This window comes from Melitaea cinxia, chromosome 7 (assembly GCF_905220565.1).
Source record: "Melitaea cinxia chromosome 7, ilMelCinx1.1, whole genome shotgun sequence".
Classification (NCBI taxonomy): domain Eukaryota; kingdom Metazoa; phylum Arthropoda; class Insecta; order Lepidoptera; family Nymphalidae; genus Melitaea; species Melitaea cinxia.
The window spans coordinates 4,418,796-4,442,364 of NC_059400.1; the positions used below are offsets into that span (position 1 = coordinate 4,418,796).

General features: G+C 37.7%; 2 protein-coding genes across 2 annotated transcripts; one reads left to right on the forward strand and one right to left on the reverse strand.

The window, feature by feature from the left end:
- The first annotated feature begins 1,097 nt into the window (after positions 1 to 1,097).
- On the forward strand, positions 1,098 to 15,898 carry LOC123655108. The gene is made up of 19 exons (XM_045590946.1): positions 1,098 to 1,400; positions 1,590 to 1,741; positions 2,428 to 2,553; positions 2,682 to 2,892; positions 3,437 to 3,558; positions 4,190 to 4,461; positions 5,030 to 5,126; positions 5,299 to 5,460; positions 6,590 to 6,843; positions 6,895 to 7,003; positions 7,464 to 8,525; positions 9,131 to 9,214; positions 9,299 to 9,394; positions 9,585 to 9,710; positions 11,371 to 11,557; positions 11,876 to 12,014; positions 12,666 to 12,855; positions 14,435 to 14,587; positions 15,398 to 15,898. The coding sequence occupies exons 1-19, from the start codon at positions 1,301 to 1,303 to the stop codon at positions 15,896 to 15,898; spliced, it is 4,143 nt and encodes a 1,380-aa protein (XP_045446902.1). The 5' UTR covers positions 1,098 to 1,300.
- Positions 15,899 to 20,070: 4,172 nt separating this feature from the next.
- On the reverse strand, positions 20,071 to 21,918 carry LOC123654953 (40S ribosomal protein S14). Its single transcript, XM_045590804.1, has 3 exons — positions 21,819 to 21,918; positions 21,394 to 21,638; positions 20,071 to 20,336 (listed from the first exon to the last, which is right to left on the reverse strand). The coding sequence occupies exons 2-3, from the start codon at positions 21,628 to 21,630 to the stop codon at positions 20,118 to 20,120; spliced, it is 456 nt and encodes a 151-aa protein (XP_045446760.1). The 5' UTR covers positions 21,631 to 21,638; positions 21,819 to 21,918; the 3' UTR covers positions 20,071 to 20,117.
- Positions 21,919 to 23,569: the final 1,651 nt, after the last annotated feature.

A 23,569-nucleotide genomic window follows, 5' to 3' on the forward strand; every position in this document is an offset into this window, starting at 1 on the left:
AAAAACATCATCAAAACCGGTCCATCCGTTCGAGAGCTACGATGCCACTGATAGACATGCAAACGGACAAGCGTAAAACTTATAACAATTCTCTCTTTGCATAGGAGCTAAAAAATTAATTATAGTGTTCTTTATAAGAAGCAGCAGAGGCCTAAACAATTACTTTTCGATTTTTTGTGTAACAGTCTTTCCATCCATCTGACTACATTATTTGTACTGGCATCATCTGAAATTTGCCTTACTAAAATGAATCCTGTAGACTTAATTTAAAATCTGGTGTAAATTTATATTAGTCTATAAACAATTACGAGAGAGTAAAAGTAATAAAGTCGGTTTGTATACATAACTACTACGGTTGAAACCACGGGGCAAAGCTAATTTAAATATTCTCTGTTATTGAGACTCGACGTCAAAACATCACAGTTACGAAAAACATGGTAGAAAAGTAGAAAGAGACAAAATTCCTGCGATAAGCGATTATTCATTATTTAGCTTTCAGTTTGACGATGAGAGTTCATAGCTCATTCTTAAAAAAAATCATTGCTGTAGTTATAATTTGTAGTTTTCTTATAGGTGAAAAGTAATAAAAGTTTTATTTCTTTTTTATATAATTATCGTTAGAAATGGAATTACCTTGGCACCTAGATTTCATTTCTAATATTAAATAATTTTGAATTGCCCAAGCTAAACTGAAGCAAAAACTATTATTCTGATAATTTTCGAAAATAAATTTTTTTCATTATCTGAACTAATTTGTAGACATAGAGATGAGGTGTTTTAATGTATTTAATGAAAATAATACAAAATATTTAAATATATACAAAAACTTTTTTACCACTGGCAGTCGTATTGTAATTTACAAATCTCTTTGTGGAGAACTTATGAATGTCATGTCCGCCATCTTGAATAAAATTTCATAATGGAAAAAGTGATATCTAAATAAATAGTAAATATCATTATTTACTTACTATTTCTAAAACAAACCGATTAAAATTTTTGTTTTGATTTTATTAATAATAATTACTTAATTAATTGCAAATAAATTAAGAATATGATATAAAAAAGATCACCAATTAAAAAATATTACTAAATCAGCTGTTATCCGTCAATCGATGTCAACAAAATTGCATAATTTTGTTTGGAAAAACAGTGAAGCTATTATTTTTGAGTGTCATTTTCAAATTTTTAAACATGTTTTTGAATTTGATGTTTCCACAGCTAAATTGTTAAAGTGAAACTCAGAAGCTAATAAGATTGTGGTATTTTAATGATTTTTCTTAGAATGTAGCCAAAGAACACCATGGATCGTAACATAATCGAATGTGCTGGATTTTATTTTATACATAGTTTTGATTCGGGAAATCTAGGACATGTCGAACGAGTGCCTACCGAGTTTATGAGTAAGTCGACGAAATGTAATAATAAATTCTAGAAAAAAAGTTCCAAACCTTATATAATAAATTGTTATTAAAGGTTAAACAAGTCACACATTACAAACCTTTACCAAAAATAACTAATTTTATGTACCTTTTATTTATTTCATGAAAAGTAAATAGTTACAATTTCATAATTGTGATTTAATGTTTTAGCTCCAACTATAAATACCAAAACAAACACACCAGAGACCCCTGACTACGAATTCAATTTGTGGACTCGCCCAGACTGTGCAGGCACTGAATTTGAAAATGGGAACCGTACCTGGTTTTATTTTGGTATACAAGCCAGTGAACCTAATGTTCAGGTATTTTTTACAAATTTTAATAAATAAATATATCAATAATACATATTTACATATATAATGATGATGCGCATTATTAGGATATATTGTGTAGCAAAAAAGTGCCTTAAAAAGGTTTTTTTAAAGCATGATTGACTTATCGTCTGCTTTATCTAATAATATTTAACAAAACAAAATAGCATGTAATATTTTTTGCAATTTATCACTATTAATATTATTATACTAAAATTTCAAGTATTCAAGTGTATTAAATTATAACTGCTAACTACTACTCAGGGGTAGTGGTGCGAGTAGTCACTTAAAACACTGATGGTTTGCAGGTTCGATTCCCGCTTGGCATAAATATTTGTATTGTACAAATATTTCTTTCCGGTTTGGATGTCTATCCTTGTAGGTCTCTCCACTAAGCCATGGAGTGCATGTTAAGCTGTCGGTCCCAGTTGTTACAGTAAATACCCGATAGGGATGGTTACTTATAGTTGGAAACATATCTGCCAATCCGCAGTGAAGCAGCATGGTGGATTAAGATCCGATCCTTCTTCTACATAGAGAAAGAGCCCTATGCCCAGCAGTGGGATGTTACAGGCTAAATGCAATGCAATACAATGCAAAATTTAACAATTAAAATTTTTCACTCCCAAGAATTTTTTATTGTTTGTAAAAAATATGTTGTCGTATTTTGCAAACAGGTACGGCTAAATCTTATAAACCTTAATAAACAAGGCAAAATGTACAATCAAGGAATGGCACCTGTGACTCGTACTCTGCCTGGAAAGCCACAATGGGAACGAATAAAAGATCGTCCAGTTCATTCTGTGAGTTAACTTTATTAAAAAATATTACCTAAAATATTTTTTTATAATTATAGTTCTAAACATATCTTACAAAACTATGTTATAGTAGATATTACCTAACAAATTTCATGGTACTGTTTTTTTTCCAGACGGATGACAATACATTTACACTCAGCTTTAGATACCGCACAGCAGAAAACCCAAAGGCGACGACATTCTTTGCATTCACATATCCATACTCTTTTGCAGAACTACAAATAGCTTTAAATTCTATCGACTTAAAAATGTTGCCATTGCCACCTCCACAGTCTCCAGACGACATATATTATTGTAGAGAATGCTTGATATATTCCTTGGAAGGTAAACAGGAAAACAATTTTATACTTTTATTACTTATTTTTTTTTTTATTGCAATTGCTTATATGCTGCTTGCAATTTTCTTTTAACCGATTTAGTTTGTGCAGGAAAGCAGTGATTTAGAATTTTAAATAATACAATATCTATCAAAAATTTAAATTAATGTTGTGGTTTTTGAATAAACATAACTTAATTTGATATATTTTGTCACATTTTAAGAAATCACAGTAAAAGATAAAAGTATAAAATGTATAATTTTTTTTTGTGCTTATCTGCGATCAGCCTTAGGCTATGAGCGGATTTGTTGTAAGCCGTCCATGTCGTGCCGAAGAGGCATTCCCCCTTAGAGACCCTTCATTCCTCTCCATCTGTCACCAACTTCCTGTTACAACGCCAACGTCATGATAATATACGGGAAGTTGGTGACAGATGTATAAAAATTATATATAAATTAATAACAAAGGTGTCTGGCGCGAACTTGCTAAGGTCTATGTCCAGTAATGGACTGCAATAGGCTGAAGTGATGAACAACCAGGTTACTTTGCAGGTAGGCGAGTAGACCTTTTAACGATATCCTCACATCACGGAATTACATCAGAAAGAGAAGACAGGTTGAAGAATTTATTCCCAGAAAACCAAGATAGACCTTTCAAGTTTCAAAATAAAAAGGTACATCATTTATATAAACTATAGATTGTGTTATAAAATTATACTCATACCTGTTACATTTTATTACATAGTTTAAGTAAAATATCTATGATTTACTTACTTAAGTGAACAATATTATAAACTAGCTGTGCCCGCGACTTCGTCCGCGTGGAATTAAAAAAAATATTTTTTTTTCAGTTTGCAGTTACAGAATAAAATAAAATTAAAATAAAAGTAGCCTTAGTTATTTTCTTATTACATCAGCTATGTGCCAGTGAAAGTCCCGTCAAAATCGCCCCAGCCGTTTTAGAGATTAGCTGGAACAAACAGACAGACAAAAATTGTAAAAAAAGTTATTTTGGTATTTGTACCATGTATACATCTATATGCATTTAGTAAAAATCGATTATTTTAATATTACAAAACGACACTCCAATTTTATTTATTTGTATACACTTAAATGGTTGTATATTTTTATGTGTCACAGATTTCGTCATTGCCCATAATTATATTATGTTCCATTTTATAAATATTATTGTTTCATCTTATAAGATTAATCCAATTATTACCTTGATATATTTGAAGCCTAATCATAATTTAGTAAACACTAGAATGTAATATGTATAATAAGATCATATATCCATTCTTTTAGGTCGTTTTTGTATCTGCTCGAGTACATCCAGGAGAGACGCCCTCAAGTTTTGTGTTCAACGGTTTTCTTAATTTACTTCTCACAAGAAATGATCCAGTAGCAATACAGCTGAGGAAACTATATGTGTTCAAACTGATACCCTTTCTGAACCCCGACGGTGTGGCCCGGGGACACTATCGTACCGACACTAGGGGGGTTAATTTAAACAGGGTGTATCTCAATCCATCGTTGATTTACCATCCCACTGTATACGCATCGAGATCACTTATAAGGTATGAATACAGTTGTGCGAAAGTTACGCTTGTGTATAAATTTCATGGATTCATTATTATTATTTGTTATGTATATATAACTAGGTCGACAAACAAGCGCACGGCTCACCTGATGCTAAGCGACTACTGTAGCTTATAGACGTCTGCAACACCAGAAGCATCGCAAGCGCGTTGCCGACCCAATCCCCAATCCCCCCCTGGAGCTCTGGTCACCTTAATCACCAACAAGAACGCAACACTGCTTGAAAACAACAATATTATTTAGCTGTGATCTTCTGTAAGGCCGAGGTACTACCCCAGTCTCCATATTTTGTGCAGGAAATTTCCTGCGGTGCCCTACCTCAGCTATAGTATTTATATGGATGTTTGTTTGATTTTTAATTATTAATAGTATATAAAACTGTATGATTTAGCCAATGTTGACTTCATTTATTCATTCATTCAATTCTCAACTTCATTTAATCTTCGCTTTTTATGACATTATACTATTAGCACTGATAGTCAAAATTATAGAAGTAAGAAAGAAGCAAAACATATCATCACACATTAAATGTGTTTTATTTTTCAGATATTACCACTTTGGATATGAAAAAGAAGATGATATATGTGAAGAAAGCAAAAGTTTCACGTCGCGAAGTGTTCCAAATATCAGTGAAAGCTCAGAGGTATGTATGTATGGATTTGTCCACATTAGATTTATATTTAATAGCACAAATAGTATGTGTTAATGAAATTTAATTGGAGACCTAAAATGTAGTTTATAATTTTAAATTGCAATTATAACTTTGAGAAATGATTTGAATCATTTGAGCTTATGCAAAAATTAACTATTTGCAGTTAATCGAAACAAAAAAGAAGAAGATGGTGAACTCGCCATCATACAAAGGTGATACCTTAAAACGTGATAAAAGCAAGACATCGAACAAGTCCAGCATGTTCAAACAGGTCTCAGACGGGGGGAAGGAATTGAGTGGGGACACTGGAAATCTAGTTGGACAGGTAAATTTATTTTTTATTTATTGACTAGCTGCATTCAGTGCCTTTTTTATTTATTTTTTTGGTCATACTCAGAAACCTTTGTGGGCTCATGCACAACACTTGCTGAAGATCATGACATGATCAAATGCATAGATTACGATTCTGTAAAGGACATACAGACAATATATACCTATATATATATATATATATATATATATATATATATATATATATATAGCTATTTAAAGTATAAAATAGAAACTAGACAGTCGGTTATAAGGAATTACGTTGATGATTAAAGGTGACCCATCATACCAAAAAAATTTTGATCAAGATAAATTGTATGCAGTGTAGAGTCAGAAGTTTCTGTCAAAAGATATGGCGCAAAATATTTTGATAGAGATTACTATTATGATTATTTTTTCTTTTCCCCAAAACAATAATAATGGTTGAAAGTATTTCGTGCAAACTAATACAAGTCATGTAACTTAATCCTTCCAAGGTTAACTAGCTTTTCATGGTAAAATCAATAGATTAGTATAATTAAATATCGTTCAGCTTGACACTCTTGCGTCAGTCTAGTACAGATTTATCAGTGTTACGTTTTATTAAAAACTTTGGCGAGGTTACGATAGCAAAATTACCATAGTACCTATAATGAAAGATTCAGCTTTGGGATTTTTAACAAAAATGTTTATTTCTCTTTTTGAATATTGCAATAATCGTCTTACATAATTTATAATTATTAAAACGCCTGCTTATAATATGGAAGTTTTAATTATAACAAAAGCGTTAAATGTAATTAAAAGTTTATGTATTTTTTATTGGATTTAATCTAGTCACACTTTTTCCTCAATGTATAACGGATAGTTATTGTACCACATAGTTTGACCTTTCGTCAATATAAAGAAATAATATCCATAACCGTTTTCTTGGCATTTTATTCCTGATGTTTAAAAGTAAACTAGATGTGTTCCGCATTTTCACCCTTCACGTTAGTTTGACGAAAAGCTCGTACTAAAATTTTGCATAGCCTTTCTCCGTAAACGGACTATTCAACCTGAGATTAGCTCCTTCAAGCAAACAAACGAATTCTTCAGCTTTAATATTAGTATAGATTTAGCTTTAAAATTATCTCTGTCCAATTCAGGTGTACGACATGAAACTTCAAGAGATGCCCTCTCAAGCCAGCGCGACGTCCCCCTGTTCCAACACATCTAACACAAACCTTGATAGTTCTTCATTACTCAACGAGGCGGTGCTCCAGTCGTGTCTGGGCTCCGACGTCCGCCTCGCCCCTAGCGACCAGCTCGATGTGTATGGAACAAATCCTCTGAAGCCTTTGAGGGAAACGCTGAAAAATAGCATAAGCTTGCTGATGGAGTCCAATTCGTCTGTTAACGAGTAGGTATTTTTTTAATGATTGTTATTGTTTATGATTTGTGAGGTTGTTAGAAGAGAAATAGAAGAAAGAGAGGATAAGAAAAATGTCCATAATGTTGTGTTGCAATTAGGACAATTGCGATTCGAGGTTATTGTCACGGTCAATGAACTGGGATATCACGTACGTTCGTCGTTTTCATTCTTTTTCTCAGATATTTCTTTACATAGAAAATGAGGTAGGGCACAGCAGGAATTTCCTGCTCAAAATATGGAGCAGCCCGACTGAGGTAGTACCTCGACCTTACAGAAGATCACAGCTAAATAATACTGTTTTCAAGCGGTATTGTGTTTCTGTTGGTGAGTAAGGTGATCGGAGCTCCTGGGGGATTGGGGATTAGGTCGGCAACGCGCTTGCGATGTTTCTGGTGTTGCAGGTGTTTATAAGTTACGGTAATCGCTTACCATTAGGTAAGCCGTACGCTTGTTTGCCGACCTAGTGCTATAAAAAAAAAATAGTTAAAAATGATGACTAATAAATACAATGATAACTAGAGTGTGCTTTACACTGAACGACGGCCACGAACGAAGTAGGCAGGAGCCGGTGCCGAGAGTATAATTAATAGTGAATTGTATTGTGTTGTGTTCCGCTGCGACGCGCGGCCGCGCGCGCGGCGTGGTGCGGCGAGTGCCGGCGCGCCGCCGCGCGCCTCGAGCGCAGCGAGCCCGGCCTGGCGCGCCGCCTGCCCGGCTACGGCGCCGCGGTACGTGCGCCTCGCCGCTGCCTCGTCGCTGCCTCGCCACTGCTTCCTCACCGCTCCACGCTCACCGCTCCACCCTCGCCGCCCCACCCTCACCGCTCCACACTCACCGCTCCACGCTCACCGCTCCACCCTCGCTGCCCCACCCTCGCCGCTCCACACTCACCGCTCCACGCTCACCGCTCCACCCTCGCCGCCCCACCCTCACCGCTCCACACTCACCGCTCCACGCTCACCGCTCCACCCTCGCTGCCCCACCCTCACCGCTCCACGCTCACCGCTCCACCCTCGCTGCCCCACCCTCGCCGCTCCACACTCACCGCTCCACCCTCGCCGCTCCACACTCACCGCTCCACGCTCACCGCTCCACCCTCGCCGCCCCACCCTCACCGCTCCACACTCACCGCTCCACGCTCACCGCTCCACCCTCGCTGCCCCACCCTCACCGCTCCACACTCACCGCTCCACGCTCACCGCTCCACCCTCGCTGCCCCACCCTCGCCGCTCCACACTCACCGCTCCACGCTCACCGCTCCACCCTCGCCGCCCCACCCTCACCGCTCCACACTCACCGCTCCACGCTCACCGCTCCACCCTCGCTGCCCCACCCTCACCGCTCCACGCTCACCGCTCCACCCTCGCTGCCCCACCCTCGCCGCTCCACACTCACCGCTCCACCCTCGCCGCTCCACACTCACCGCTCCACGCTCACCGCTCCACCCTCGCCGCCCCACCCTCGCCGCTCCACACTCACCGCTCCACCCTCGCCGCCCCACCCTCGCCGCTCCACACTCACCGCTCCACGCTCAAGCTCCACCCTCGATGCCTCACTCTCGCCGCTCCACGCTCAAGCTCCACCCTCGCCGCGCCTCGCCGCTGCACTCTTCCTTTTCCGAGCTTTCCACTCCACGCTCACCGCCAGACACCATCGAAGACCACACTACCGTAGACTAACCACCTTCCCAACACTCCACTTTTTATAAATAAAGAACGTGATAAATATAATCACATAAGGTTTGACTGTAAAATCCTGGCACGGCTATAATTGGATTAAAAATTGAAAAACTTATTTTATTGAAAAATGCACATACGAGTTCAAAGAATAAATTTATTACCTACCGACAATGAAGCCTGTAGAAAATGCAAAACGTTGGTTATTGATTTTTCTGGCATATCGACTACTGTTGCAAAACTTTGAATTTGTGAAATATTAAGAATTCTGCTATCTCTTATTTAACCCTTCCTAATTTCTACCTTCAATTACAATATTTTCATTCTATGAATCGGCAAATATATTTCATTAAATTTAATTTCATTAAAGATTCTCCTACCTTCTACTCATTCTCCACTCACACCCTACTTTACACTTCTAAAATAGCATGTCTTTTCTTCCTCGTTTCTCGCTGTTCCCCTTTACTTTTCTTTTCCTTAAGACTACGCAAGTACAAAGAATATCCTTTTAAATAAATAAAAACTAAATGAATTGATACCAACGATTTTTTTTAGTAATGTAAAAATAGACATCTAGTATAATTTATAATTAAACACAGATGAGTCCGGATTCGCCCACGTACCACACCATAGACGAATACAGAGAACACCAAAGACAACAGATAGACGACCATGAGCGAAAAGTAATTACTCTTAATTATAACATCTTGTAATTTTACTTGAAATTTTTATTGTTGTCATATAATAAATATTAATTTATTTTACAGCTCCACGACGCCGAATGCGTGGACAGTAGTGAGAGCATCTATTTCTGTACAAATTGTTTTAAGAGATACATTATATCGGAAGGAAATGAAGAAATAGTAAGTTTTTACTACTTTTAACCATTATATCTTGTATGTTGGCACATTGCTGCCAATAAAAATACGATTAAAATCTTACCTACTTGTAATATTTTCAAGTATAAAAAAGTCATTGAATATCGGTGCAATAAACATTTTCATTAAGTAAGCGTGCTCGCCGATTGAAGAATATAATAATGCGGATTTACAGAATCTCCCGGAGAATGCGGCGCAAGCTAATACGGGTGACCACTACTCGCCTGGCCACTCGCCCGCGCGCTCTCCTGCCCACTCGCCCGACCACTCACCCGCCGGTAGTACGGGGGATACTTTATTGGTAATGCAACTATATACTTACTGTAAAAAATTATGTAATACAGTCGACTCTCGTTAATTTAAACCTGCGATAATTCGAACCTTTCTATAATTCAAAGTCATCCCGAGTTCCCTACAAAATCTCTTTATATTTCAAACTAAATCTATACATTTTTATACATTTAGTAATACGAACGAAAAAACCATTGCCATGTAACAAAACGACGCGTCAATTCGAACTCATCGTCGTCAAACACTCGACAATATTCAAAGTGGCAGAGAGAAAAAAACAGCTTGTTAGTAGGTACATTTCGAGACAAGTTCAAACTTGTACATACATGTACCATTGTACTAGGGTTGCCAACCATACTATAATAAAGTATTCTACTTTATTTTTGGTAAATATACTTTATACTTTTGCATACAAATAAAGTATATGAAAATACTTTATTTTCAATCTTTACTGTGATACGTGAAACAAAATACTCATTATGGGTACTTAACTATTTAACGGTACACATAAGGTAAAATGGATGATGGAAAGGATTTAAAATTACTGAACGAAATGTTAGATGTCAGATGTGGTGTTTTGAATGTGACAGGACAGGTGACAATCTGACATTTGTCACAGATGTCACTACTCAGTATCAACGATATTGTAGAAAAATTGACCGATGGCTTTGTTTATATGTAGTTAAGGAATCAATGGTTGGAAAAATGGTTTGACCTTAGCGAAGATAACTGGCTTTCAATACTTTCGAACGTGTCCTCAAAAAATGCGGTTAAATTTGAACATTTTGAAATGATAATTATACAAACTAAATTACAAGACGGATTAAATATTAAGATACAGGATATATATTCCGAATGTATAAGACTTAAAGAGATCCAAAAAAAAAATCACTAATGATGATAAAGAATTTTCAGTGAAAAGTACAGTTGAACACAGCTTACCAAATATAAAAAAAAATCTTATTCTCTGTTCCCACTACTTAAGCTTTCACTGAAATGGTTTTTTTAGTAATGAATCTAAAGTAGCGAGAAGAGAGAAATATAGCGTCAATAAATTTAATTAAAAACGAATTTTTATTTATATAAATTTAAATATTGATTGTTAAACAAGTTTGAAACATTTAAACATAACAAAAAATTGTTAGCATGTGCTAAAGGCACACAAAATTACGTTTTTAAAGCAATAAAAACATAAAATTTGAAAAATACTTTTTTTTCTTCCAAATACTTTATTTTTTCCTATCCAATCCATTTTATACGTTTTTTTTTTTTTTTTTTTTTTTTTGTCAAAAAAAGTACTCTCGATAATTCGTAATATTTTTCGACTCCCCCGAGTTTCGAATTAACGAGAGTTCACTGTATTCTAAATGTATTAAAATTAAGCTGATGTGTAGTCAACACTTAAAAGTATCAATGAATCAATTAGTAAGTTTGTTTGAAATTTATCACATCATCAAACTAAAAAATTTTGAAGAAAAACCTCGTTAGCAATCCTGCATGTTTTGTTGATGTTAACTCAGAATAGAGTAAAATGGATATGAATGTTATTTTGATAAAAAAAAGTTCACTGTATATGATGATCCAAATCTTTCATTCACTAATGACTCCAGAAATTTTCTGCATATTTTACTTTACTTTGTGGAAATAAATTATGAGTACGGTTTTCTCAGCCGCCCATCCAAGCCGCCTCGCCCAAGGAAGATAAACTTAAATCGATTCCCAAGATTGTACGAAGGAAACCGGCACCGCCCGTTCCCCCCGTGCCGCCCACCGTCAATACGCCCGCCCGCCCTTACAAGGACCCCGACTCGGGCCTTTTTCTCTACATAGACCTGCATGGACATGCCTCGAAGAAAGGTACGACAAAGCATTGGATGTGCCTTGAAAATATATTAAACATAATAGCAAATTATCAAAAAATTGTCTTTACTTAAGAAAGTGTATTTAATTCTATCAGCTGATTATTTCAAGAATCTTTGGATTATTAACATAAAAAAATACTAAATTATTTCATGATGACTTGTACTTCTGCTGCATTAGACAGTTTAGGCTTTACCTTTTTGTTTCAATATATTTAGTTTGATCATATTTTTACCTCGGTATGTTTAGGCTCATTACTTTTTTGCTTTAAAGTGTAAGGAATTTGCAAGTGGTCTAAAAATCCCTTACGCGCAGGTATCTTCATGTACGGCAACCACTTCGAGGACCTGGAGAGCTGCGTGGAGTGCATGCTGCTGCCGCGCATCATGTCGCTCAACAACCTGCACTTCCACTTCTCGTCCTGCAACTTCACCGAGAGAAACATGTACCTCAAGTATGTCGAGTACACGGTTTAGATGATTTGACACCTCTCTACATATTACTACGTAGTGATCGCGTCTATAAATGTTGCTAGATTAAAAAACGAGCAGTCTGTGTAATTATGGTACAGTATTAAGGGGCAGTAATTTTGGGGGGGAAAATGAATGTGCTTTAGAGCACACGGCTGAAGTAAAACTTCATTAACGATAGCCCTGCACTGTGTCTTAGATATAGAACTGAGGTCGGGCACAGCAGGAATTTCCTGCTCAAAATATGGAGCAGCCCGACTGGGGTAGTACCTCGACCTTACAGAAGATCACAGCTAAATAATACTGTTTTCAAGCAGTTTTGTGTTCCTGTTGGTGAGTAAGGTGACCAGAGCTCCTGGGGGATATTGGGGATAAGGTCGGCAACGCGCTTGCGATGCTTCTGGTGTTGCAGGCGTCTATAAGCTACGGTAATCTCTTACCATCAGGTGAGCCGTACGCTTGTTTGCCGACCTAGTGACATAAAAAAAAGATATACGAAACGTAACTGGCTATGAGGGAAAGAGAGAAAGAATATGTGTGGTCGCACGTCTCTCTCGCTCGCCTGGCCAGCGGCTCCCCGAGCCGAGCGTTAAAGGAGGTAAAGTTGAGCAGTAGTCGTTGGTCGGCGGGCGCAGGGACCGGCGCGACGGGATGTCGCGCGAGGGCTCGGGGCGCGTGGCCGTGCTGAAGGCCACGGGGCTGGTGCGCTCCTACACGCTGGAGTGCAACTACAACACCGGCCGCCTCGTCAACGCGCTGCCGCCCGCCCCGGACCAGCCCGCGCCGCGCCCGCCGCCCAAGTACACGCCGGCCATCTTCCGGGAGGTGAGCGCGTCCTCGTGCAGCGGTGTCACGTCGGCGCTGCTGGACGATGCCGCCGTGACCAGAGTGCCTAGTGCGAGTTTTATTTTGCATGGGAATTTAAACACTGCAGCCTAGACGATAAAGAATAGTATACGATACAATCGATGCAGAGTCATCTAGCGGCAAACGCGAGAACTAGGTTGAAATTCCGATTTTCCCATACAAAATGAAGTTAAAATTTACGCCCGTTACTGCGAGACGGATTAAACAAAACTCGCACTAGGCACTCTGATATGCATTCACTATCAGTATACTATATTAAACAAAGGCGATTATTACAACATACATGCGATGAAAGCTAAAACGAAAAGCTTTCAATATCGGACCATCCTAGTAATTCTAGACAGTTTTAGAACTGCTGGTCTGAAGTTTAACTAAAAATAAAAAAATAAAATTAAAAACAAACGCAACCTTTATTATAAAAAAAATAATGTAATGTAATGTGTAAATGTTTCATGTAGTAAAAATGGCACGGGCAGCTAAGAAACCGTAGATGTTGTTTATATAATAAGAAAAAATAAAAGCGATTGTATTGCATATTACATCTAAGAACTGTTTGATTCTGCCCCCCACCCGTGTTCTCTATGTGACCTTGATTACAATTGTACTTAACGCTGAGTATTTTGCATACGTTTACATGGTCGATGATCGACCGTAAAAACGAAACAGAAATATCGATGGCCTTGTAGATTGTTATTGTTTGTTGTCTTTAGAAATTTAAGACATTTTTCGTACAAATAGTAAAATTTGAATCAAATCTTTGAAGATGTATCAAAATTGCAGGTAAGACACTACCGTGCTAAGAATACGGAGTTTTTCGAAGAGATAGACCCCTCGAAGGTTTGTGCGTTGTGTATAGCATTCATATTTAATATGGTAAAAATAGAGAATATATTTATGTTGTTTGAATATTGACCGCATATTTTGTTCAAGCTTTTAATGCCAACATCACAATATCTCTTCAAAATTCTCCAATTGTAAAAACACTCACAGCTGCGTTCATTGGCGCTCGTAAATTTTGATTTATCTTACAACTAAAAAGGGGTAACTTAGTAATGCTTAAGTCATCCTAATCACATCAGCCTATTGCAGTCGTCAAAAATGGCGTGTGCTCATGTGTCTTGCCCATAGTCACCACGTTGGGCAGGCGGATTGATAACCGCAGGGTTGGGGTGGCCGCACCGTTGGATTGGCTTTGTTGCACCGAAGACGCTGCTGCCCGTCTTCAGCCTGTGTATTTCAAAGCCAGATGTTGGGTGGTTATCCCGCCACTGGTCGGCTTTATAAGTGCCAAGGTAGTAGTGTAACTGTGTTATCCCTTAGTCGCCTCTTATGACACCCATGGGAAGAGAGGGGGTGGCTATATTCTTTAATGCCATAGCCACACAGCATTCACTTAAGTATGAATTTTTTTTCTTTTGTACGTGGTAGATTAAGTTCTAATCCTTCTCTTACATGAGAAAAGAGGCCTATGCCCAGCCGTGGGATATTACAGCTTCACTGTACTCCGTGTCCGGTCACATATATATCATATATACAGTTGTGTTTGCGCCAGGTGGGCCGGTCGCTGGGCGCGTCCATCCTGGACCTGACGGGGCAGCACCCCCACTCGCGCATCCCCAGCTCCGAGCACCGCAACCTCGCCGCCGTGCGCGACTGGCTGCGGGCGCACACGCGCGCCGCGCGCCCGCAGGTACGTATATATAGTAGTGTTTGCGCCAAGTGGGACGGCGCTCCTTGACATTGTGCCCGAGCAAGGGGATTACAGTGATTGTCTATTCACATGAATATACATTCACTTAAAATATGCTCGAATGCACTCTATCTCCTTAACTGAATTTGTATTCTTGCTTGCGTAGAGTGAATTATGACATCTTTTTTGAAACACAATTCTAGACTCTCTTTACATTAAAAACGGTAGAGTGAGCTGATCGTATTGGGCTAGCTTTGCACTATATCCATCTATTATAATTATTCACACTGAAATTATTTTCGTAAGATAATATTACACATGCTTTATTTTTCAAATTCAAGCTTAATTTCGCAAATTTTAATATTTATAACGAATTTAAAATCGAAATTATACACTTATAAAGATATTAAATTTACAAATTTGTGTAAGTTATGATTATATATAAGTATATGACTAATTACTTTTCTTTTTAATTTATAAACTTTTTAATTTTCGTTTAAAATATTGGCCTATGTTTTAATTAATTATTTAATTGTGTTCTTAACCAAAAATGTCTTTGATTTTCAGTGCTAAGTCTAAACATCCAAAACTTCTATATAAAAACCAATCACCACTATCATCAGCCTAATACAAATACTTTGGGTAAGGAACTAATTAGAGTGACGTGTGTTATATCGACGCCTGATAGTAACGCCACGCTCGTCATTTACTAAAACGTACATTCACGCTCGCCATAGTCATCGCCCACCTCGCCTCCCACTCGACTGTGGTGCGGGAGTCGAGGGTGCGCAATATCTCGTAACGTTTCAGTTGACATCGTCGCGACTGCGGCCCAAAACTTCTTCGCCCACACGGATGCCGCTGTTCGCGCGCTCCAAGGCGAAGGTGACAGACGAGCGGAAAGAAAACGCCTTCGTGGCCGCCAAGTCGGACGCGGAGCGCAAGCGCAGCCCGCCCGTACTGGCGCCGCGCTCCGGCCACGAGCTCGCCAACAACACGAAGTTCGCGAAAAAGAACGAGCCCGTCAAGAGCTCGTCGCGCACGCGATACCTCGCCGACAGCGAGCCTCGGCCCAAGACGCTGGCCAGCAAGCGGCGCAACGTGCTCGCCATTCGCAAGCCGGGTAAGACGCAGGGGCGCGTGGTGAAGGCGAAGGCGAGCCGGCGCGAGGACGGCCCCGCCCCGCGCCCCGCCCCGCGCGCCTTCCCGCGCCTGCGCGCGCGCCGCCGCGCCGCCTCAGATGACGACGAGCCGCGGCACCGCGCGCCCGACCCCGACCGCCTCAAGAAGATCCGCCTCAAAGCCGCCTAGCGACCCCTCACCTCTACCACGAATTTTTAACACTATTTCAGTCGGTTATAGTAATTATTACGAATTTTTTTTACCACTCATTAGAAACATTTTCTATCCGAAATATATTAGAATGAGCTAGAATATTCTATACTATTATAATCATATTACATATTATTGTGATACATGAAACTCGAGCCAGTGGCCTAGCGTAGCTAGCGCCGTATCCCCGGTCGGCCCACGAAACGAGGGCGGCAAAATCATCACGATTAATTTTCGGTCGGCCCCGGGCGGCAAAAAACTAAACTACTTATTGCGAAACCCTCGAAAGTTCGGGCTCTATGACAAATTGTCGCCGTTTATTTACGTTAGGAATCTGAAAAACGTACTGGATTGATGTTTACAACCGATATATGCTGTACTAAGTTGACGATTCTTGTGAACTCGAAAAACCTCCATAAACATTTTAATAACTTTTTTACCAAAACACTATTTCTTCTTTGATTCTATTGACGTCTCGTTGGATGTTTTTAGAAACATTTTGTTTCATAGCGCAGATACCATAGTTTTTAATAATATTTATTATAACTGCTACGAAACAGTCTTCATGCCAAGAATAAGTAGTGCTTTCTGTCGCGTATTTTTTAAATTTGTTCTCCATACTAACGCTTGCCGTAACTAACGCCGTAACCTAAAGGTTTTATTTTAATAATTTTAAGACAATTTTGATTTTACTTATTTAGACAAACTTGGATATCCCGAGAAAATTATTTACAATATTATATATTTTCATTCGCATATTATTAATTTAAAAGTAGACGATATCAGTTTAGTTTTAATTACTCATTTTATAATTTACTCAAATAGCAAAAACTTAATACTGTAAAAAATGAGATCAAGTTCTACATTAAAAAAATTTAGATAAGTTTTTTTTTTATAAATAAATTTAAAGAAATTACTACAATATTATAGTGAATCGTGTAAATTGCTAGATTAGTTGGCTCCACGAGCAACAAGAGTGTATCTAATGATCTCATCGTGATTTATTTTCCAAGTATTTATTGTTTTAATTTCAAATTATCTGCCAATAATTTTCTGTGAAATATAGTATCTGTACCTGTATAAATTAATATCTATTTTCGTAATATTTGAATTTCACGCTGCAATAAAAATGAAAGGGAATTTTGCTTCCATTACTTACGTGCTAAAAAAATGTTTTTACATTATATGTACATTATATCAACTACTACCTAACAAAATATCTTATTATATATCAACTCTAAGGATTTTTACTGTAAAACTTGTAATGTAAGCTGTAAGAAGCGGTACCGAGGTGCGCTGTAAGGTGTTTTAGATTTCTTAAACCCAACCATAACTGTGCAATAATATTAAAATAGTTGTAATTTGTTTCTGAAACTTGTGTCGTTGTTAAAGTATTTACTAAAATTAAAACTGTGTGTATATTGTATTATCATAAAGAGAATAGTATGTATTACATAGTAACTATTTATCTGAATTATTAATATATGTATTAATAAATAACATCTAATGTTTTGTTTTTTTTTTTATTTAACCAAACCCTTACATCATTTTTAGTAATGAAATGCAAATATATAAATTTAAGATTGGATATAAATCACTAAATTAAAAAAATTGCTTGTGTACAAATAAATAACTAACTTTAACTATAAAATAAAATTTGAGTGTCTGTTTGTATTATTAAAATAACCGCATTTTACTATATGCATATGGATGTATACACGGTACGTATACCAAAATAACATTTTTTACAATTTCTGTCTGTCTATTTGTTCCAGCTAATCTCTGAAATGGCTAAACCGATTTTGACGGGAGTTACTGGCAGATAGCTGATATAGTAAGGAGCTGATTTAATCTCGAGTCGCTGTGGTCGCAATCCTCCGGAACAGCTGCACCGATTTTATTATTATTTTATTAATATTATCATTTATTCAGTTAAGTCCCTGTATCCAACGACATATATTAGTGTTCAAAAGGCATTTTTTTTTTTCATAAATGCATCAATTTCTTACTTGAATTAATTTAGGTTTTTGGCTGTTACTATTTCCTTTGGTAGCTTATCATCACTCTAGTTCTTGCTAACTTAAGGCAGTACCCTCGTAAATGTGGATTCTCACTACGGGTGAACATTTTGTCGAAATCCTGTACGTCATATCAGTCAGTCAGTTCAGCCTATCGCAGGCCACTGCTGGACATAGGCCTCCCCAAGTTCGCGCCAGACATCTCGGTTTTCCGCAATCCTCATCCAGCCCACACCTGCAATCTTACGTAGATCCTCGGTCCAGACTCGTTTAGGCCGGCCAACATTTGGCCTAACTCATCTAACGTCTGCGCAAAGATGACGACATCGTCGGCGAAACGAAGGTGAAAGATGTATTCACCGTTGATGCCTCGTTCCACCAAATCAAAGATCTTAAAGACATCCTCCAGCGCAGTGGTAAACAGTTTCGGTGATATTACATCTCCCTGTCTTACCCCACGACAAAGGGAAATAGGTCTTGTTCTCTAGTCCTGGACATGAACGGTAATCGTCGCCGTGTCGTACATACCTACATCTCAGTACCTCAATATATCGCCAGTCGATATGATATCTCCGCAGAGAGTCCAGGACAGTCAGGTCTCGACAGAGTCGAAGGCTTTCTCGTAGTCCACAAATGCCATACACAGCGGCTGATTATATTAAGTCTTGAATAATCTGCCGAACTGTATGGATGTGGTCTACGATGTTGTAGCCATTTCGAAACCCAGCCTGTTATGATGGTTGGAATTCGTCAAGTCTTCTGGCGAGACCAAAGAGTATATAAGTACGAGACGATTTGTAACAACCGTCAAAAACAGCTTATGACTTTTTCATACAATGGTCCTACTAACAAAAATAATTATTATTAAATAACAAATATAACGTTTGTTGATATATTGTTTCGGACTAGCAGTCATTGAATCTAAATTCCATTAAATTTTCGTAGAATCTATTCGTTTTGTTTTTCGGTGTTCCTTTGTTATGGTATTATGATTCAAATAAAATTAGCCTTATTAATGTTGTTGCTCTTAACTTTGCCCAACATAGTAAAATTTTATTTGTATTGGTAGTAGCTGTATATATGACTTCGCGATAGCCGACTCTTGGACAATTTGTATAATAGAGTAGTGCCAATAAACAGCCATTTCATTCACATTCTTTAATTTCTGTACATTCTGCGTTTTACTTTAGTTTCAACTTTATATACTCTTTGGTTAGTTTTTAAACGACTTTAGAAAAATGTGTGTTCTCAATTCGACTGTAATTTTTTTTTTGTATGTTATCTCATAAAAATTTTACTATCGTAATTTTACCTCATAAACCGATTTCGATGATTCTTCATTTAATCGTAAGCTGATGCTGGTCATGCATCAAAAAATAGTCAAGTAATTACTTGACTATTTATTTCGTCAACCTACGTTGTCAACTACAACCTATGTTGTTTACCTCATAACTTTTTACTGGTTGTATGTGATGCTTATCTTGTGGTCCCATTAAAATTTGATCGAGATCTGATGACTTTTTGAGAAATCTTTGATAACGCGTATTTACTTGACAATTTTTTCTTCTACCTACATTGTCGATGTAATTTTGAAGTCGGTTTTTTTTTCGTTTGTGAGCAAACTCATAGTCTAATACCTACTTCAGTATTAGAATAATTCATCATAATTCATTATGATGCATATTATGTCTACAATAACTACATAATTGATGACTGAAATTTTAATTGCATATTTCTTCTATATCATGTTAAAAAAAAAAATAACTGAAGATGGTAGTGTTGTATTTAAAGAAATGAATTTGTTAAGATAGCAAGTAGGCTTCATAGTATAAACTGAATTCGTTTATTCAATTCATTGAATATACGAATTATTGACATGATGCACAGCCAAAACCCTTCAGTATCAAAATAGATAGACCTCCATTTTTTTTTTAAATACACATTTGTGAAGTTAAATTCCACGTATCAATCCATCTCCAAGTACAAAAACACATGAAATTTTTTTAAAGTTGTTTTCTACTTTGAGACTACTAGACTTTTATTTTTTATGCCATTTTTTTAAAATGGTATATAGAAAAAGAAAGTAGGAAATTATAGTATAATAAATGTGATTTTATCAATAAAACAAACAACGACCGTAAAACTTTATATTTCAGTCCACAGTAACTTAAACTAAAAGATTACAGCCTGCGCCCACGTCTACCACCCTTCCTGCGAGTGGAGTCTGATGGCACAGGTGTGACATCTTCAATGCGGCCAATCTTCATATTGGAGCGAGCTAAAGCACGGAGCGCTGACTGGGCACCAGGTCCAGGCGTCTTGGTTTTGTTACCTCCGGTGGCTCGTAGCTTAATGTGCAGGGCTGTGATACCAAGCGTCTTGCACTTTTCAGCTACATCCTGCAAGTAACAATACACAAACATTTAAGTTGTGCCTTTTGATTGATTAGCACATTTTATAACAAAACAGTAATTTTGAATTATTTCTATCATTACTAATAGAAACCATATTTAAAAAACAGGTTTACAATTTTTCTAGTGATTGTAAAAAAAATATAATTTATAAACTTAAATAAAAGCAATTATAGTAAATTGCATTACAATATATAAAATATCTTATGATGATGCCCAATGCCTTAGTAATTATGTAAACTCCACATTCTTAAATGATAGTTTATTAAAGCTAACAAATAAATAAACGTTTCACTCTCAACGGCCCCAGTAGGATTTCCTGTGTCGGGGGTCAGGAAACACACATTACACAAGCACCGCCCAGACCACAACAAACATCTATATCATCATTATCATTACAGCCTATACAGTCCACTGCTGGACATAGGCCTCCACAAGTTTGCGCCAAAAATAACGTGAACTCATGTGTTTTGCCCATAGTCACCAGCGCCGGGCAGGCGGGTTGGTGACCGCAGTACTGGCTTTGTCGCACCGAAGACGCTGCTGCCCGTCTTCGGCCTGTGTATTTCAAAGCCAGCAGTTGGATGGTTATCCCGCCATCGGTCGGCTTCTAAAGTTCCAAGGTGGTTGTGGAACCTTGTTATCCCTCAGTCGCCTCTTACGACACCCACGGGAAGAGAGGGGGTGGCTAAATTCTTTAGTGCCGTAGCCACACAGCGCACATCTATATGGCTAACACAAATGTCTGACGTGAGCGGCAATAGAACCCGCGACCGCCAACGTAACAGGCAGTGTTTTGACCGCTGCGCTAACGCGTCGTCATAAAGTAATGAAAAATATCAAAACAATTTTTCACGTCAAGAAAACAGAAAATTCAAGACAAAAGAAATTTTATTAAAAAATACAGAAATATCAGAGAAAAAATTTTTCCTAATACCCGAAACTTTCGTGTCACTTTTTTACGAGTGAGCCTGTTGTTGATTAACTTTAAAAGTTAGCTTAGAAGATCAATTGTTTTAAATACAAAAATATCATTGAAACTAACCTGAGCAGCCAACATAGCGGCGTAGGGCGAGGCCTCATCACGATCGGCCTTAACCTTCATGCCTCCTGTTACCCTGGCGATGGTTTCCCTACCGGACAAGTCGGTAACATGTACGAATGTGTCATTGAAAGACGCAAAAATGTGAGCTACTCCAAACACGGTCTCTCCGATCAAATGTTGAGGACCAAGGGTCACCTGGACCTCCTCTTTTGCAACTTTGTTTTTCCTAGGTGCCATGGTTTAGCCTGAAAGTAACGACACTTTTAAAGCACTTTTATAACCTTAAAAAATCTCGTCAATCCGCGCACTAATTAAAGCACAATATTTGCAAATGTATTTATTATGTATTAATTTACTGTTTTTCAGCAATATTACATAAGTAAACACGTATTTATTAAATTTTTAACATAAAATTCGCCTTATACCTTAAGCTTTGAAAGCTGTCAAAACTAGAAAGACTTCCGTCACACAGTATATCCACAAACTGCTTTCTATAAATGTCAAACAAAAACATTGAGTAAGTAGTAACGTCAAGTCTTTTGGCTTTTGAAAAACATTAAAGTAATTTCAATTATTTTTTTCTGTAATTATAGTTTGTATTTAAGTTTTATGCTAATATTAAAATTTTAAATCATTTATACTTACTTAATAAGCTTCTTGAAATATGGTACAAGTTGAATTTAGTTCCGATGTAAATTACAATATAGTTTTATAATAAGGATCAGTAAAGTTATTGCAAATTCCATAGAACTAGTATCCACGCTATTCTCTATGACATAAGAATGATATTTCTTTTTGAATTAATCAATCCGGACCATTACTTACGAAAATATTAAGTAATAAAAATTATGCAGTTCCTTCCGCTAAGTCAAGTGTACGTGGAATGCGTGTGACGCCACTGTGACGGTCCGAGCGCAGTTGACTGAGCAGCGGCGACGCGGTTGATAATTTTATTTGCAATTTATTTAAAAAGAAAATGTTGTTATAGATATATAGATTGTAATCTTTTGATATTTAAATATAAAACGTACTTAAACGAGTACTTATGCTGTGTGGTTACGGCATCAAAGAATATAGCCAACCCTTCTCTTCCCGTGGGTGTCGTAAGAGGCGACTAAGGGATAACACAGTTCTACTTATACTTTGGAACTTAAAAAGCCGACCGATGTCAGGATAACCGTCCAACTGCTGAAGACGGGCAGCAGCGTCTTCGGTGCGACAAAGCCAGCCTTGCGGTCATCAACCCGCTTGCCCACCGTGGTAACTATGGGCAAAACACATGAGTTGACGGCATTTTTGGTGTGAACTTGTGGAGGCCTTTGACCAGTTTTGGACTGCGAAAGGCTGCTGTGATGATGATGTGTGATGAAACGAGTACTTATAAAGTAGAAGCTGGTTTTGTGCAAGCTCAAAAGTAGATTATTTGATGGTATTTGATTACCTAAGTAATAATTGTAAGTTTACCAGCGCTGAAATCCGTGGTTGGAAATCTTATTTATCTACGTACGTAGATACTTACTAAAAAATTTTAAGGTCAAAGCCGTTAGTAGTAGGCAGGTGTAAGAAAGAAGGAATGAATGTAAAATATAGCAGGGACGTATTCAGAAATTATGAATAACGTGTATAAGGCTTCAGCCTGTAATGTCACACTGCTAGGCAATAAGATTCTTTCCCCGTGTAGGAGAAGGATCAAGGACCTAACTTTGGAATATTATGCAGAAATCGGAACGGGTAAATAGGTAAGTAGGTTTATCCTCAAAACTCTGAATGAAAAAGTGGCCAAGTGCGAGTCGGACTCGCCCATGAAGGGTTCCGTAGCAGCAAGAAGCATATGCTATGGTTTATGTTTAAAAAATGTAATCTTCCTTTTTTATATTTAAGTTGATGGAATGAAAGGTAAATTGAGGTTTACGATTTATGACGTATTGAAAAAAAAACTACTCACTAAATCTCGTTCAAAACAATTTTCGGTGGAAGTTTGCATAGTAATGTACATGGCACCAGACTGCCAAAGGCATTGCTTTGTTCGGAGCTTAGTTGTGGGAAGAGGAAAGCCGGAGGTCAATACCTCCGATATAAAGACGTCCTTAAGCGCCACTTATCGGCTTGCGGCATGTCTGTGGACTCGTGGGAGGAGCTGGCACAAAATAGGACAGAATGGAGACGAACCATCAAA

Coding starts and splice junctions, on each gene's coding strand:
- LOC123655108 (XM_045590946.1), top strand. CDS start 1,301: ATGGATCGTAACATAATCGAATGTGCTGGATTTTATTTTATACATAGT. Junction 2,554..2,681: donor AAGATCGTCCAGTTCATTCT/GTGAGTTAACTT, acceptor TTTTTTTTCCAG/ACGGATGACAATACATTTAC. Junction 8,526..9,130: donor CCATCGAAGACCACACTACC/GTAGACTAACCA, acceptor AATTAAACACAG/ATGAGTCCGGATTCGCCCAC.
- LOC123654953 (XM_045590804.1), bottom strand. CDS start 21,630: ATGGCACCTAGGAAAAACAAAGTTGCAAAAGAGGAGGTCCAGGTGACC. Junction 20,337..21,393: donor CCGCTATGTTGGCTGCTCAG/GTTAGTTTCAAT, acceptor TGTTACTTGCAG/GATGTAGCTGAAAAGTGCAA.